At 46.7% G+C, this 17,927-nt stretch overlaps 1 protein-coding gene across 5 annotated transcripts in view; it reads right to left on the bottom strand.

Moving 5' to 3' along the window:
* The window catches only part of ARHGAP27 (Rho GTPase activating protein 27), a 64,999-nt gene continuing 47,072 nt past the window's right edge, over window positions 1–17,927 (bottom strand). For all 5 annotated transcript variants that reach the window (XM_080976622.1, XM_080976623.1, XM_080976621.1 and 2 more), the window contains 9 exons: window positions 17,615–17,719; window positions 15,909–16,007; window positions 11,228–11,333; window positions 9,662–9,787; window positions 9,140–9,238; window positions 7,887–7,964; window positions 6,664–6,798; window positions 5,214–5,319; window positions 1–3,691 (listed from right to left, as the gene is read on the bottom strand). In XM_080976622.1, the coding sequence (XP_080832748.1) occupies window positions 3,514–3,691; window positions 5,214–5,319; window positions 6,664–6,798; window positions 7,887–7,964; window positions 9,140–9,238; window positions 9,662–9,787; window positions 11,228–11,333; window positions 15,909–16,007; window positions 17,615–17,719 (1,032 nt within the window). In that variant the 3' untranslated portion in view covers window positions 1–3,513. The remainder of the gene's footprint in view (window positions 3,692–5,213; window positions 5,320–6,663; window positions 6,799–7,886; window positions 7,965–9,139; window positions 9,239–9,661; window positions 9,788–11,227; window positions 11,334–15,908; window positions 16,008–17,614; window positions 17,720–17,927) is intronic.

Genomic DNA, 17,927 nt, shown 5'->3' on the forward strand with positions numbered 1-17,927 from the left:
TTTGTTCATTGAAAGGTTATTGTTTATTTTAAAATCAATTGTCACAAATTGCCTTCCAGCAAAAAACAAAACAAAAAAATCCTTCAGGTCCAACCACCGTTGTCTAAGATGGTTCCTAAAATGACCAGCAATTTAAAAATCAAAACCTGTTTAATGTAGAAGGCAAGTGGTAGGGATTGAATCATTTTGTGCTTCCTCAAAACCCATGCCACAACGGAGATGTCCTAACTGTCCAATTCCTGAACAAAAAGATTCGAGTATCTCATTTTTGTTGTGCCTGCGAACAATGCTTTGACTCTCCTGTCAAATCTTTTTCAGGAACAGGAAATGCTTTGGGATAAAGAAGTATATTTAACTTGTTTGGCCAACGTTTATCAGAGGCATGTTACATTCTAATTTGTGATTATTCCCTCTCCCAAGGATTTATAACCACACAACTCCTCTGGTAGCCCAGAGCTCTGTGGACACAAAACAGTAAATAACAAGACATGGCTAAAAAAAGGAGGAGAGGAATTCATCCCTCCCCTCCCCTCCAATGATAAATTATTATTATTATTGGAAATACATAGCTGCTTCTGCATGGGAGGTGCATAGGGAAAGGGCACTTTCTTAATAGCAATACTCATTTATCACTTACGGTGGACTGTAAAAGGTTGCTGGGCTGCAGGTTTTGTGTCTTGAAGGTCAGACACCAAGCCAGACAGTGCAGGAAAAGCGGACAGGTTTACATCATGTGAGATTGGGAGGGAAGACACAGAAAAGATCCTGTCCTTAGCCAAGTGAAAAAGCAGGATGAACATTCCTCCTTCATTGTTCATCAAAATCATAAATACAATTCCCCCCCATCCCCCCTCGAGGTAGGTTGGTAAGTCACTTTTCTACATCCGCTTATGGCTTTGTGCGAGGGACTTAGATGTGCCCATTGCACATTCAATGCCTCCAGCCAAAGCCACATGGTCCTGGAACCTACACAGGCGGAGATCTAGCCTATGCTGGAGAGACCACATGGTAAATTCCTGTATACCAGCCTTCCCCAAGCTGGTGCCCTCCAGATGTTTTGAACTATAATTCCCTCCAGTCCCAGCTGCTGATGGGAGTTTCAGTTCAAAACCTCTCCCGGTATGCCCCACGGAGGACCTTAAGGTTCATATATAGCAACACCCTAGAGGTCCCAGGCCCTAAGGAAGTTAGATTAGCCTCAACCAGAGCCAGGGCCTTCTCAACACTGGCTCCGGCCTGGTGGAACGCTCTGTCTCACAAGACCAGGGCCCTGCGAGATCTGATTTCTTTCCGCAGGGCCTGTAAGACAGAATTGTTCCACCTGGCCTTTGGCTTAGAATCAGTTTGATTCCCTCCCCCTCTTTCTTTTTCCTTTCTCCTCCTGTGAAGAGGCTGCATCCTAATGTTTTAATGTTGTATTTTCATGTTTTTTAAATTGTATTTTAATCAACTTGTTTTTATTATTGGTTGTTAGCCGCCCTGAGCCTAGTCTTGGCTGGGGAGGATGGGGTATAAATAAAAAATTATTATTATTATTAAAACATCTGAAGGGCACCAAGTTGGCAAAATCCGGTGTAACCAAAGCCATGGTTAGGTGTCATTTTGGAACAGTGTTCCTCTAAGCCAGACAACCTGTGGCCACTCCCATCAGCCCCAGGCAAATGGTTGAGGAAGATGGCAGCTGTAGGGCGGTCCTACTAGCCCTACTCAAAGTAGACCCCCTTAAGTTAATGGACATGAGCTTTCATTGCTTTCAATGAGTGTGCTCTGTCTTTTGTTGAATGCAATACAAGCAGCAACTGGAGGGCCACAGATTCTCCATCCCCTGCCCCCTATGAATTCCCAAATGCTGGATTTAGCAAAAAAACAAGATACTCCCCCTGCCCCCCAGCCACTCCCAATCCTTCAGTAGATTGTAGACTGGTTCTGGCTGTGCCAGCCACTGGTGTATCACAGTTTTAACAGCATCTCTTCTTCCCATGCAAAGTACTTCCTGGTAGAATGGCAGGCCATGAAATCCAGTATTTTCCCAAGACAAGGCAACCTTAAACCCTCATGGCTCAGAGCACCTGGACCCTTGGCGGGGCTTCTATCTGCACTCAGACGTTTGAGTTATTCATGTACCAGCAGCAGTGGCCAAACCAGGAGGGCAGGATGGAAAAGGCAGCAAGCCTTCCAGCGCATGGCGCTTTTCACTGGAAATGGGGAAGAATTAGACCACACTGTTACCAGTGTGAGACTCGGCCACTTATTTGTGCTGTTGAGCAGTGTGACAGATGAGTGGCGCAACATTGGAGCAGGAAGTGCACAAATCTAAGCCACGGAACTTTTCCCAAATGGCAGAAACTAGCCTTCTCAATCACCGTTGGTGCTAAAAGCACAAGCTCTTCACTGTCAATATTGGCACTAGACATGCAAACTGAATCCTCTTGACCGAACCAGAAAGTTTGCCAATGAAAACTCTCATACAGATATCGCTTCTCGTGCAACGTCGAAAGTTGTGTGTGCCCTGCATGTGCCTTGTTCTATGACTCAAAGAAACACAAGCACACACACCTGCAATCATGTGGACATATGGAAATAAGCTTCAATCAGTGGTAGATGCTCCCAGGGATCAATTTTTTTGCAGAGGTAGAACATGTATAGGAAGCACACTGCAGGTGGACAAAGTTGCATACCACAAACAGGGCAATCTCAATAAATTGGTCTTGGCTGTCAAGTGCAATCAACTCTTCCATCTTGGGGAGGAAAACTGAACACAAACTTGCAAATCTCAGGAGGAGCGTTACCCTCACGCTTCGCTAAAATCACACACATGCACCGGAATGAGCAGCAGATGCACTGCTGTTAACCCTACAATGCTGAACCCGCCATTATTCCCATAAACGCTTGTGACCTGCATCACGAGATGGCATCTTGCAATTTTCCGTGTTGCGCATGGGCAGAGACAGGTGGTGTGTGCCACATGGTCTAGCGTTTGGGTGATTGATGCCCTTGGAATGGATTTCTGGCTCTATTCAAACCCACTATCCGGACGTGCTTTTTTGAACAAAAGTTTGCTCAAAAGAGCTGAAGATTCACAGGACAGTTGTAGCAAGACAATCCCTGTAATTCCTTAACAAGAAGCCAGGATGCTTGAAAACACTATGGTGTGCACTTGGCCACAGAAGCCTCCCTCCCATTCCCCCCCAAATTTTGTCCACACTACATCCTTCAGCGAAAGATATTCCGGGTGGGAGTTGAAGATCACTAACCCAAACAATGAGCTCCTTTCGCGTCCAGCAGGGTTTCACATCCCTGACCCGCAACGTTCAAGAGAGGCAACCGTGGACATTCTGAATCCTACATTGACAGTTTTATTGCTAGTCGTTTCTCTCCCTCCCTCCCATATCTTCACTGTCTCTAGTCTTGGCACTGCCCTGCAACACCGTTGTCCCCACAGCGATGGGACCTGCCCCTTTGCATCGCAGCTGCTCCTTCATTCAACCAGGCTCCTTGCTCTGCTGGGAAGGTCTAGCTCTCGGGGAAGATGTAGCTGTATTGGCTAAGGATTTGCTCCACAATCTGGTTCTGGAAAACCATGTACATAGTCATGTTCCCTTCTTCGGCCTCTGGCTTCAGCAACGTTGGCCCAAAGACGATCGCGACGCTCTGCATGGACATGCGGTTCTCCTCCCGGAACTCTATAACCCTGCAGGGAAGAGAGGAAGGAATTCGTGAAAGGGGAAGAGAGACACTGAGATGCAGCAGCTAGAGATGTATCTCATCTGGGCATCCTCGCTAGGTGGTGGCAGCTTACTGTAGTTCACCTTCATCTGTGCTGCACACATAAAGCAGTATCACAGCGCTTTAGAAGAAGAAGAAGAAGAGTTTGGATTTGATATCCCGCCTTTCAGTCCCTTTAAGGAGTCTCAAAGCGGCTAACATTCTCCTTTCCCTTCCTCCCCCACAACAAACACTCTGTGAGGTGAGTGGGGTTGAGAGACTTCAAAGAAGTGTGACTGGCCCAAGGTCACCCAGCAGCTGCATGTGGAGGAGCGGAGACGCGAACCCGGTTCCCCAGATTACGAAACTACCGCTCTTAACCACTACACCACACTGGCTCTCAAAAAGTCATGGATTCGCCCAAAGAATCCTGGGAACTGTATTTTGTTATGGGTTCCGAGAGTCACTAGGAGACCCCTGGTCCCTCCAGGGGTGATTTAGCAAATAATCCCTCTTTCTTGGGAACTTTGGGAATTGTAGCTCTATGAGGAGAATTGGAGGTTCTCCTCTCAGCACCCTGAACAAACAACAGTTCCCAGGATTATTTAGGCGGTTTAAAGTGGTATAGTAAAGGTAAAGGGACCCCTGACCATTAGGTCCAGTCGTGACCAACTCTGGGGTTGTGGCACTCATCTCGCTTTATTGGCCGAGGGAGCCGGTGTACAGCTTCCAGGTCATGTGGCCAGCATGACTAAGCTGCTTCTGGCGAACCAGAGCAGCGCACGGAAACGCCATTTACCTTCCCGCTGGAGTGGTACCTATTTATCTACTTGTACTTTAACGTGCTTTCGAACTGCTAGGTTGGCAGGAGCAGGGACCGAGCAACGGAAGCTCGCCCCGTTGTGGGGATTCAAACCGCCGACCTTCTGATCAGCAAGTCCTAGGCTCTGTGGTTTAACCCACAGCACCACCCGCGTCCCATGTGGTATAAGGGAGCTTTAAATGTCTAGTGCGGATGTGGTCCAAGTGTCTTCCAACACGGGTTAAAAGACACTTGCTACCATGTGCAAATCCCTCTTCCACCCACCATACGATATCATCAAATACTAATGCTTTCCAACAGTGAAAAAAACGAAAGAATCACCTACAGAACATTGACCATCAATTCAAAGCAGTGCAGCTAAAAGAAAATTCCTCTATAAACAACCCAGGGAAAACATCTGAAAGGTGGAGTAAAAAATATAATAAATAAGTTTGGGTTGTCTGGGGGTGTGGACAGGGTTAGAGTCCTGTTTACAGACAGGAGCCTAGGGACAGGAGAGTCAGCATGCTGGCGACAGGTGTGAAGAGGAGATGCAAAAGGCTGGGCGACAGCAAGACAAAGATTGAATGGGAGGATTGTGGAATGGGAGGATAACCTCAACACAGGGACTCGAAGGGCTGGGCTTCAGAATTCGCACTCAACACCCTTACGCCAGCTCAGAGAATCGGGAGATGCAGCTGCTCACCTGCAGAGATGCTGGAAAAGTACCCTCATGGTATTGTGGTTAGCAGGAGGTAGAGAATTCACCAGCTCCCGTAAGCGGTAGCTGCGCTTCGAGGGCTCTGTAATTTCTGCAATGCCAAACAGAGGAAGAGATTTCACTCAGTGCATCCCCGCCCCCTATAGAGATACAGTGATACCTCTAGTTACATACTTCACTTCCTGAGAGAAGTGAAGCTACAGGGAACCAGGCAGAGGGCCTTCTCAGTGGTGGCACTCGCCCTGTGGAACACCCTCCCATCAGATGTCAAGGAAATAAACAACTATCTGACTTTTAGAAGACATCTGAAGGCAGCCGTGCTTAAGGAAATTTTTAATGTTTGATGTTTTATTGTATTTTTAATACTGTACAATGGGGTACCTCGGGTTACATACGCTTCAGGTTACATATGCTTCAGGTTACAAACTCCACTAACCCAGAAATAGTACCTCGGGTTAAGAACTTTGCTTCAGGATGAGAACAGAAATCGTGCTCCGGTGGCGCGGCAGCAGCGGGAGGCACCATTAGCTAAAGTGGTGCTTCATGTTAAGAACAGTTTCAGGTTAAGAACGGACCTCCGGAACGAATTAAGTACTTAACTTGAGGTACACTATATTCTGTTGGGAGCTTCTCAGAGTGGCTGGGGAGGCCTGGCCAGATGGGCAGGGTATAAGTAATACAATTATTATTATTATTATTATTATTATTATTATTGGCTCAGGAGGATGCTATGTTTTGTGGGCAGGAATTGAGGCAGAGGAGGCTAGCTGATAGTGATCTCATCCCAAACAGGGCTTTCTGAGGTCCAAGCTACATGATGTATTACTATGCTCTTTAATACAGGGTTGTTGTTTTTAATTCACAAATTTCTGGAGTGTGTTTGTGTGGAATCCTGAGACTCTATCACAGAGGGTAGGCTTTAACCCTTTATTGCGTGTTGTGATCCCAAATCCAGGCCAGCCCTCCCAATTAAAAATTTCAATGAAAAACGTACTCTCATAAAAACTTGTTTCCCTTATGCAAATTGCAGTCACAGCCTCCCCAAACTGGACTGGGACCATAGCGGGGGGGGGGGGGGAGGATTAAGGTGCCTACTCTGCACACTAGGGTCCTGATCTGGATCTGGCCCTCCTGCACTGACAAATTTGTGCAAAAGCAAACCTGTGCTTAAGGCACAGATTCTTAGCCAAGGTATCGTCCTATTTAGCTCTGAAATAGAGACTCCCCCTGCGGCTCGAAGGCCCCAAGAGAAGCGGGCCTCTAAAAAGAAGCAGCAGGGCATAATCAGAGTTCTTTTCCTGCTCGTGTCTTTTCGAAAGCACTGACTAAACAGAGAACCGCTCCCACAGATGCACCTTTAAGTAATATTGCAAGGACCAAAAGATGCTCTGATGCTTGCACTCAGCTTCCCCCTTCCCAAAGCAACGTCTCTTACTGATGGCTGCAATGAATCTGTCAAAATGACTGAAGGGGAAGAGCGGCTCCGGCAACTCGCGGAAGAAAAGCTTGAGGGCCCCCGTGATGACGTGGACATCGTCCCAACGGCCATCGTCGAGATCCAAGCGCTCATCTGCAAAAGCGACGGCAGGGAAACAGGTTAAGCAAGTATCCTAGGGCTGCTGAATAAGGAGCCAATATTACTCTTGTCCTGAATGTTTGGGCCTGACCGCAGCACAGCAACGGTCACTCCTGCACCAATCTAAAATACGAGGATGAATGAGGATCTCCTTCGGTCACAACACAGAGTGGCTGTGGAAGGAGTCCAGCTTCAGTCCCACCACTTGGGCAACTCTGATTGGCTGTGAACATGGGAGAGCAGCAGGTCTAGAAACAACTCTATCATTTTATCATAGAACCATAGAATTGTAGAGCTTTTGACAACTAAGATGTATATATTTTAGGACCCACCTTATTTCAGGTATTGTAAATTGTTTTAAGCTGTTTTAAACTCTGGGGCCTTAGGATAAAAGGACAACAACAACAACAACAACAACAACAACTCATTCATTTTTTTCTGTCACAGTACGAGTGTGTGTGGGGATCTTATGAATTTTGTGCTTTTATGCTGTGAACCGCCCTCAGATCTTTGCATGTAGAGTGGTATACAAATGTAATTAATAAGGTTAAAGGTAAAGGACCCCTAGACGGTTAAGTCCAGTCAAAGGCGACTATGGGGTTGCGGCACTCATCTTGCTTTCGGGCCGAGGGAGCTGGCGTTTGTCCACAGACAGCTTTCTGGGTTATGTGGCCAGCATGACTAAACTGCTTCTGGTGCAACAGGACACCGTGATGGAAACCAGAGTGCACAGAAACGCCGTTTGCCTTCCCACCACAGTGGTACCTATTTATCTACTTGCACTGGTGTGCTTTCAAACTGCTAGGTTGGCAGGAGCTGGAAGAGAGCAATGGGAGCTTAACTCATTGCAGGGATTCGAACCACTGACCTTCTAATTGGCAAGCCCAAGTGGCTCAGTGGTTTAGAATAACAATACTAATAATCCACATAAATATTCAACCAATACCCTTTCTAGAGCGTTCTCTCTCTCTCTCTACGCACACACAATGCTAGAGATTGAACTTAGCACCTTCTGCACACAAGGGGAACATTGTACTGCTAAGCTTTGTCCCCTGAAAAGCTGAATCTATGGAGTCCCTTACCATGGTCCACTTTGTAGCGCAGTTTTTGTATCGTCGCCAGATTCCCACTTATCCGGTAGAGTCCATCGATATCCAAACCTGCGGGAGGAGAAATTATGGCTCTTATACTGAAGGCCCACGAGAGCAAAAGTATTGCCACGAACAGTAAGTCTGAGCCTGAGAAGGTATCATGCAAATTACAGGTATTTGCATGCATCTCTCTTCCTTTGCACAATATATTTTGCTTCAGTGGGAAGCGTCAAGGAGTTAAGCACCTCTGGAAATCCTGCTGCTCAGCTCCTTTCCAAGATGTCACCGGGCCCACATGTTTCGACACTTATCTTGACTGCCACAAGGATTAGGGTAGTGGGGGCTTGTGCCCTTTTCGGACTGGTGGGGCGAATGGAAGGGAGCACAAACAGTAGGTGGAGCTGCAGGCAATGATATGGAGAGTGAACTCTGTTCAAGTCCTGTCGGCCATCTAAATCTCTGCTGAGTTCTTCAAGGGCAGGGGTCCCTAAACTAAGGCCCGTGGGATGGATAAGGCCCGAGGGACACGTTTATATGGCCCGCGGCGAATCCCGCTGCCTGCTGCCCGCTCTTACCGGCGCTGCGCTGCACGGCTGCCCACTTCCGGGTCGGAGGAGCACCAGAAATAGCTTGTGTGCATGCGCAAGCATTATTTGCACATGCACAAGCGTTAGTTGCGGTGCACATCCGGTCGGAGGAGGCCCGTGCACGTGCGCACAAGCTATTTCCAGTGCTCTTCCGACCCGGAAGTGCGCCGGAAATAGCGTGTGCGCACACGCATGGACACGCGCTCCCCTGCCCTCCAGCCTGCCGCGCGATCGGCGCTGGAGACACGGTAAGTTTGCTGACCCCTGCTCAAGGGCAACACCGAGACTAAGGTGGAGGAAGCCAATAAGTAATGTTACTATCAGTCCAGGGGGGTAAGCAAGAAGGGCAGGCAGGTGGGGGGTGGCTGAGGGCAGATTGGTGGCGCTGTGCCCCATGGGCCTCAACAGAGCAGCCTTCACTGGATTAGGAAGAAGCAGAAGAAGAAGAAGAAGAAGAAGAAGAAGAAGAAGAAGAAGAAGAAGAAGAAGCAGCAACTCTCAAGACTTCCCATGACTCAGCAAAACCAGTTAATATGAATGGCACAAAACAGAAGAAGTTTTGCAAGTTTTGCTGAAGTTGTACAATGCGTGCAAGCAACAAAACTGGGGGTAGTGGGTGCATAATTTCAATTTATTTGGGGGCATAGAACTGTGTACCTCTCTTCTCCACAGTACAGATGCACTGCCTCACAAACTGAGGCACAGTACTCTTCTCACGGTCGCACAAAACTTGCAGAGGGCATCCAAACACCTGATCTGGATTAAAGAAGCAAACAACCCCGCAAGAAATCAGGTTAGAAACATGATCCAAAATATCCTTTCTATTTATATCTCATTGCCATCCTTGAAACTTGTGGAAAAAACAAGACAGCTATAAACAAATGAAAGCCTTCTTAACTTACACGCAGGCTAGGGACACGCTATACATTAATGGCACATGGTTTCCCCCAAAGAATGCTGGAAACTGTAGCTCTGTGAAGGGCAAACTACAGTTCCCAGGACTCTCTGAGGGAAGCAATGTGTTTCAAATGTGTTCTAAATGTATGGCGTGTACACTACCTAAATTGAACAGCTGCAATACAAAGGCTGAAACCTCTATAAATTGGCCTTGGCTGATCAGCGTAGTCGCAAAGCCAATTTTTTTTTTTTAATGGACTCTTAGATCTTCCAGGAATATACCTTTGATGTAGCCTCGTTCCCGCAGGGACTGAAGGGTTGGCCGCCTCTGCAGAAACCTCAGGAGTTTGTTGCGAACTTTGCTGGAATCGCTGTCCGAGTTGAGAGAGGTGGATGAATGCCAGGAGGCTGCAGGGGGGAGAATTTGGCATTTTAGTACAGGAGGAGATTTATTTTCTGCTGAAGGCTGAGCCTGCCCACATGCTTCAGAGAAGAGGTACAAAAGGAAATGCAAGCTTCTCTTTCAAGACAGTTCCAAGGGCCTGTTCACACATGGCAGAGCCGTAGCTAGGTGGAGCTTGCGCCCCTGGCAGAACCATCCAGATTGCACCCGCCTAAAGGAAAGGGACCCCTGACCATTAGGTCCAGTCGTAGCCGACTCTGGGGTTGTGGCGCTCATCTCGCTTTATTGGCCTAGGGAGCTGACGTACAGCTTCCGGGTCATGTGGCCAGCCTGACTGAGCTGCTTCTGGCAAACCAAAGCAGCGCACTGAAACGCCGTTTACCTTCCCACTGGAGCGGTACCTATTTATCTACTTGCCCTTTGATGTGCTTTCAAACTGCTAGGTGGGCAGGAGCAGGGACCGAGCAACGGGAGCTCACCCCATCGCGGGGATTCGAACCGCCGACCTTCTGATCGGCTCTGTGGTTTAACCCACAGCGCCACCTGCATCCCTAGTCACCAACAAATCAGCACTTCTTTTTGCCTCTCCTCCAACCCCCCCCATTCAATTCACCCTCTATTTAAAACCTTTGCTTATGAGGCAATAATCAATATTTTTATTTATGGACATATTTTTAAGCTGGTTTTGTACATGCCCCTCGCCTGTGCTCCTGGAGGGGGCCCACCTCACCACCCCCTAGCAGCGGCCCTGCACACATGACCCTCAACGTGCTATTTGCCTTGTCCAGAATCTTTGAGGCGGGTGCGTGATCTTTGTTATCTAGAATGAATATCCAGACTGTGCTCAGGTGAGGAGCAAGCAAAGGGAAAGTGTGGCGACAGAGGCCCCATGCTGAAAGGTCCCTCCCAACAGGCACAAGACAAACTTCCAAGTACAGTGGTACCTCGGGTTAAGAACTTAATTTGTTCTGGAGGTCCGTTCTTAACCTTAAACTGTTCTTAACCTGAGGTACCACTTTAGCTAATGGGGCCTCCCGCTGCCGCCGCACGATTTCTGTTCTCATCCTGAAGCAAAGTTCTTAACCCGAGGTACTATTTCTGGGTTAGTGGAGTCTGTAACCTGAAGCATCTGTAACCCGAGGTACCACTGTAACAGACGTGCAAAAACAAGCTCCTGCACCACTGGGGGTGTATATGGATGGATTTTTACTTGTCGGAAGGATAAAAAAGGAGGGGAGGGGAGAATAATGTATAATGCCTTGAGCTGCTTTTTTTGGGGGGGGCGGGGAAATGTGACATCAATGTAAATTAATAATAATAATAATAATAATAATACTGCAATAGACAAATATAAACTGTTTGAACTATTTGTGAGGGAAAATTTCATTCAAAAAATCCATTTCTCTGTTTGAAACCAAAAATTTGCACTGAGTATTAACACTGACCTGGGCTTTTCTTCTCACCCTCTTTCTCTCGGTTGCTTCCTAGCGGATCCTTCGATCTCAAATCCGATGAATTCTCCTCGTTGTCTTCCGGAGGGAAATCTGTAGGCTGAAAGAAATACAAGGGTCACATTTGTCGGTACCTCTGAAGAGAACACGACATTTTACGGTGTGTTTGCAGCTGCCTGAATTCCCCATTTCATTTGCATTGTCCACACCGCTCTCAACGCTTGTCCCCTGCAAAATATGGGGGTTGCCTGATATGGGGATCATCCAGTAAACCGGGGGAAAATTGGGCTCCAAAGCACTCCAATCAGGGTCACAGACATTTGTTTCAGTGTTTTGGGATAGGTAGATCCATCGCCACTTTCTGCAACTCTCCGTTCCACAGCTACTACAGTGGTACCTTGGGTTAAGTACTTAATTTGTTCCGGAGGTCCGTTCTTAACCTGAAACTGTTCTTAACCTGAAGCACCACTTTAGCTAATGGGGCCTCCTGCTGCTGCTGCGCCGCAGGAGCATGATTTCTGTTCTTATCCTGAAGCAAAGTTCTTAACCTGAAGCACTATTTCTGGGTTAGCGGAGTCTGTAACCTGAAGCATATGTAAACAGATACAGTGGTACCTCGGGTTAAGTACTTAATTCGTTCCGGAGGTCCGTTCTTAACCTGAAACCGTTCTTAACCTGAGGTACCACTTTAGCTAATGAGACCTCCTGCTGCCGCCACGCCGCAGGAGCATGATTTCTGTTTTTATCCTGAAGCAAAGTTCTTAACCTGAAGCAATATTTCTGGGTTAGCGGAGTCTGTAACCTGAAGCATATGTAACCTGAAGCGTATGTAACCTGAGGCCCACTGTACTTCCTGAATGCCTTCATTTCTTCTCCAGCCATGTTCCTGACTATTTCATCCACATTCCTAAACTATACAGTTCTTCCTTTGATCCCTCACATTTGCACAAAACCAGAAAACCGTAGAGGCAGCCAGTTCCACCCAACATTGGGGGTCCCCCATCAACACATGTTGCACGGCCCGCCACTGCTGTGAGGCTCACCGCCACTGCAAGGCCCGAGAAGGCCTGTCGCCACAAGATTTGGCCCCTCAATATATACTGTATATATTTTTGCGGGGCTCAGTCTTGTCCAAACAGACTTTTTTTGGGGGTGGGGGGACTAAAGACACTGCCGTCCTATAGAGTCTATGCAAGCAAACCATGTTAAATACAGTGGTACCTCGGGTTAAGAACTTAATTCATTCCAGAGGTCTGTTCTTAACCTGAAACTGTTCTTAACCCGAGGTACCCCTTTAGCTAATGGGGCCTCACGCCACCACCACGTGATTTCTGTTCTCATCCTGAAGCAAAGTTCTTAACCTGAGGTACTATTTCTGGGTTAAAAGGTAAAGGTAAAGATACCCCTGCCCGTATGGGCCAGTCGTGTCCGACTCTGGGGTTGCGTGCTCATCTCGCTCTAAAGGCCGTGAGCCGGCGCCATCTGAAGACACTTCCGGGTCACATGGCCAGTGTGACAAAGCTGCAGCTGGCGAGCCAGCACCAGCGCAGCACACGGAAACGCCGTTTACTTTCCCGCTATAAAGTGGTCCCTATTTATCTACTTGCACTTAAGAGTGCTTTCGAACTGCTAGGTGGGCAGGAGCTGGGACCGAACGACAGGAGCTCACCCCGCTGCGGGGATTCGAACCACCGACCATACGATCGGCAAGTCGTAGGCGCTGAGGTTTTACCCACAGCGCCACCCGCATCCCCTATTTCTGGGTTAGCGGAGTCTGTAACCTGAAGCGTCTGTAACCTGAAGCATCTGTAACCCGAGGTACCACTGTACAATGGTACCTCCGGTTGTGAATGGGATCTGTTCCGGAGCTCTGGTCAGATCCCGAGAAATTCGCAACCGGAGGTGTCACTTCTGCTCATGTATGTGGCGCAATTTAGCGCTTCTACACGTGGTGCGATTTAGCACTTTTGCGCATGCAGCGAAACCTGGAAAAATACTTCCGGGTTTGCCGTGTTCGCATCCTGAAAGATATGCAACCAGAGTGTGCTTATCCAGAGGTACCACTGTAATCCATGTGGTTTGCTTGTGCAGTTTTCTCATTTTCTGCAAATCTGAGGGAACAAAATGAGGGAGATGTACCTGATATTGCACAGCTATCTGTGCAGAGCCTCTGCTGGTACTTAAGCAGTACAGTGGTACCTCGGGTTAAGTACAGTGGTACCTTGGATTACATACACTTCAGGTTACATATGCTTCAGGTTACAGACTCCGCTAACCCAGAAAAAGTGCTTCAGGTTAAGAACTTTGCTTCAGGATAAGAACAGAAATCGTGCTCCGGCGGCGCGGCAGCAGCAGGAGGCCCCATTAGCTAAAGTGGTGCTTCAGGTTAAGAACAGTTTCAGTTTAAGTACGGACCTTCGGAACGAATTAAGTACTTAACCCGAGGTACCACTGTACTTAATTCGTTCCAGAGGTCCGTTCTTAACCTGAAACTGTTCTTAACCTGAAGCACCACTTTAGCTAATGGGGCCTCCCGCTGCTGCTGCGCCGCTGCCACACGATTTCTGTTCTCATCCTGAAGCAAAGTTCTTAACCTGAAGCACTATTTCTGGGTTAGCGGAGTCTGTAACCTGAAGCGTATGTAATCTGAAGCGTATGTAACCCGTGGTACCACTGTATAATAGAACACCTACTGGCATGAATGGAAAAGACCAAAGTTGCTCCTCATATACAAATTTAAATAGGTGCAAGCGTGGACCACTCTGATCTAATTCAAATGGGGGTGGAAGGTGGACAAACAGCTTGACAATGCTCAAACGTGGACAACTCCTAAGTGTAACTGGGTGTGTACAGGTCTTCTCAAGGATGCCATTTTCCTCCCACTCCTCTGGCTAGCAGAATAAAATATCTCCCATGAATTGGCTGCCAATTGATGGAAGCTTCCTGACTGAATTCTTGTGAAAACGACACAATAAAGAAATGGTAAAGATCTTCAAACCCCACCCCCATCCATCTTCCCTCTCTCCACCCCCCTTTCTTTTTTCTTTTCTTTTTTTCTTCTCCCCCTAATGCCTCAACAAATGAAACGGATTTGTAAAAATGTTACATGAAAAAAAAAATACGAGGCACTACACTTCTGTAAAACAAGAAAATCCTTAATAAAATATTTTTTTAAAAAATAAAATAACACAGGATACGCAAACTAGGGGTGCTCAGGGATTTCATTACGTCCACATTCCTAAGTGAACCAATCTAATTGCCCTTACTGGATAAACACGTAGTTAGCAACATCGTTATTATATTGACACACATTTTATGTTTAAAATGTGTACCCAACATGCAAATTTTTGTAGGTTGCTTTTAAAAAATAAAATTGCAGGGTGATGCAGAAACAGGAAGGAAATGACTTATGAATAAACAAACCAGAAGCGGACTGAGCTGTCCTTCCCCAACGCACAAACTAGTTAAAAAAAATTACACAGTATTTTTAATAACACATAGAAGCCGATCAAGACAGAAAATCAAATGGCAAAAAAGAAAACAGAATACGTAATAAACTAATTATTTAATGCCCCTTAATTAGCAACATGGGGTGGAAATTTTCTACAATGGAAATTTTTCAGTGTGCGTCCTCTCTCTTTAAATGTAGTTTTATTGAAGACTATTCAATGAAATTTTCCAGTGTTGCATTTGTTTCCATTTTCCAAATATGTGTTTCACAAAATTAATTAGCAATACAACACATGGATACAATACTAATGAAAGTGGGCAATTTCAAAGTTGTAAATCAAGCCTTAAAAAAATAAAATGCAAGAGAATTGTGTGCCACTGAGGTGTCAAAAATAAGAATAATTTCCAAGTAAAGCTTTGAAGTTGCTTGAATGGAACACTCAAACACCACATTAATGCCACAACCTTTAACACACTTGAACTTAAGTGAGATCTGAGTGAGCGTGCTTAGGTTTGCAACGTGATTATTTGAACTTCATTAGGAAAGAAGATTCAAAATATTGGGCCATTGGAATAACTTCTGAGATTTTCATACAGCATGAAATTCTAACATGGCCATTAAAAAACTAAACTAAACAGAAAAGTCAAATAAACATACTAAATCAGATCCAAATGGCATTGGGTGTGTGTGTGTGTAGAATCCATGTAATTTCCTGATTTTATTTTTTCCAGGGGAAAAACTGCAACACAGCCTTTCATATTACACACAATCAGATACCTGAGGCAGCGCACCTCTGTGTCACATTCAGACCAACCTTGTTTACACTTGATGCACAGAACTGGGGGTTTACAACATTTGTTTTCCCCCTTGATGAACATAAGGCCTACTTCTCCCCCCAGGCTCTATGCTTCCCTCTTCCTGGAAGTCCTTGCTAACCCCTTAAGTTATGTCTGCCATAAAACACCTGACAGGAACCCAACTGAGGTTTCTTACATTCGGGGCTGGCCCAAGACATTTTGTCACCTGAGGCAGACCGCAAAATGGCAGCCCACTCCTTGACAGGAGAGAAGGGGTGAAGGAAGGAAAAAGAGGGGTGGGAAGAAAGATTGACATCGGGATCTGCTGTCCCTGTGGATTCTTCTGCCTGAGGCAGTTGCCTCACCTTGCCACATGGGTGGGCCGGCCCTGCCTGTGATAAAAACATGGGACAAGCCCCACTCTCACCAGTTTACTGATGCTGTCAGCAATTGCCTTCTGCCATGTGCTGATGATGCACTCTGAATCATGCCGGATCAGGTACTCGGATCCCTCCCGTGTCTTCAGCTGGAAGAGAGGAACCATGCGATTGTGACATCCAGACAGAAGATGCTCACCACAACCCCAAGAACTCAGCAAAATGCGCCCCAGATTCAGTACAATTCTCACGGGTTTCTCATTGAGGACGTTCCTGTACAGTATTTCAAAATTTCTAAAAGGTGAACTGTGCCAGATCTCAGAGCCAAACCGCAAAGCCTGCCCTCTAGCCCAGCAACTCTCCCATATAATGCACAAATTGGAGAAGGGTGGGGTTAAGGGACTACTGAAACCCTTTTGACATCACAGAGGGGACCTCCGGGAGCAGTGGGTAATTTTATGTAAAATATGATGTTATAAAAGAAATGGGCAAATTTGAGGGGTCTGTGGGGCATTAACTTATTATTTTTTTAAAATTGTTTTAAATAACAAATGAAGGGGACTCTTAGGGGCCATAAAACAAGATTTGGGGGTGCTGGATATGGGCCATGGGCTATTGGGTTAACCACCCTTTCTGTAGAAGATACTAGCTGTGGAAACAAGACATTGCTGGACAGCATTGAGCTCATACAGAACCTCTTCCATTATCTTCCAGATAATCACAGAAAGGTAAAGGTAAAGGTAAAGGGACCCCTGACCATTAGGTCCAGTCATGGCCGACTCTGGGGTTGCGGCACTCATCTCGCTTTATTGGCCGAGGGAGCCGGTGTACAGCTTCTGGGTCATGTGGCCAGCATGACTATGCCACTTCTGGCGAACCAGAGCAGCGCACTGAAACGCCGTTTATCTTCTCGCCAGAGCGGTACCTATTTATCTACTTGCACTTTGACGTGCTTTTGAACTTCTAGGTTGGCAGGAGCTGGGACCAAGCAACGGGAGCTCACCCTGTCGTGGGGATTCGAACCGCCGACCTTCTGATCGGCAAGTCCTAGGCTCTGTGGTTTAATCCACAGCGCCACCATCAAACGTGGAAATGAAGTTACTGAAGCTTTATATAGTGTGAGATTTACTTTCTGCGCCTAGGATTTGCTGCTAGTTTCCTTCATGTTCCAATGGGGTCACTGGAAACGCACAGGACACATCTTACAGAGGAGTGTCAGGCTTATCATATGCCTGGCAGCTCCAGAGACAGGCTTTCACAGGGAAAAAGACTCGGCTAGGTTTCCCCACCACTTGAAACCAGGTTGCCATGTACAAATATGGACTCCCGACACTAATCTTTGCCTTTTGTAATCGACGCAGAGCAAGACACATTGCATGGCAACCATAACTTTCATTTTAAAGAAGTGGCCCGTATTTAGGAAATGACAAGATTCACTTTTGATAAGTCTAGTCTTCATAGAGGGAGATGCTTGGAAGATGGAGTGTTGTGGTTTTGTGGCCAAAACTCATCTGTACCATCAGCATTAAGACTGCCTTAAAAGTCTGTCTGTTTTTAAAAATGTGTGTTCCCTTTTTTCCAGTGAAGATAAGTTTGCTGAATTGATATTTGCAGGAATAGCCACATTCAGGCATGTGTAACAGACAGATTGCCTGGTGAGGAGCAGCACAGGCCTGTGTTGCTTCCTCCTCCATGCATTTTGCCATCATCTGTTGCTACGGAAACAGAAGCAGAGATGGGGACCACCATCCTTTACCTCCAAGACGTTCTTTTTGCTCGACTTGTCTTTTGCAGCCCAAGAAAGTGTTGCTCCACTAAGATCCACAGTGTGCTCAGGGCTACTCAACACGGAGGGATGTTTCTGAGGGTGAAGGTAGGAAACAGAAGCAGCATGGAAGTCCACATTTTATGACTGCTCGCAACTACAGAGGAAACAAAAATCCCACCCGCTTACCCATCAAATTATACCCTGCAGAGAAATTATGGGGTTTTCCAGACACCCTTTTTATTGTGCATTTACGATGGTTTGTGCTCATGATGCTATTGGGGCAGTCACACAGCTGAATTTC

Source organism: Podarcis pityusensis, assembly GCF_964106645.2.
Source record: "Podarcis pityusensis genome assembly, chromosome: 13".
NCBI classification, from domain to species: Eukaryota; Metazoa; Chordata; class Lepidosauria; order Squamata; family Lacertidae; genus Podarcis; species Podarcis pityusensis.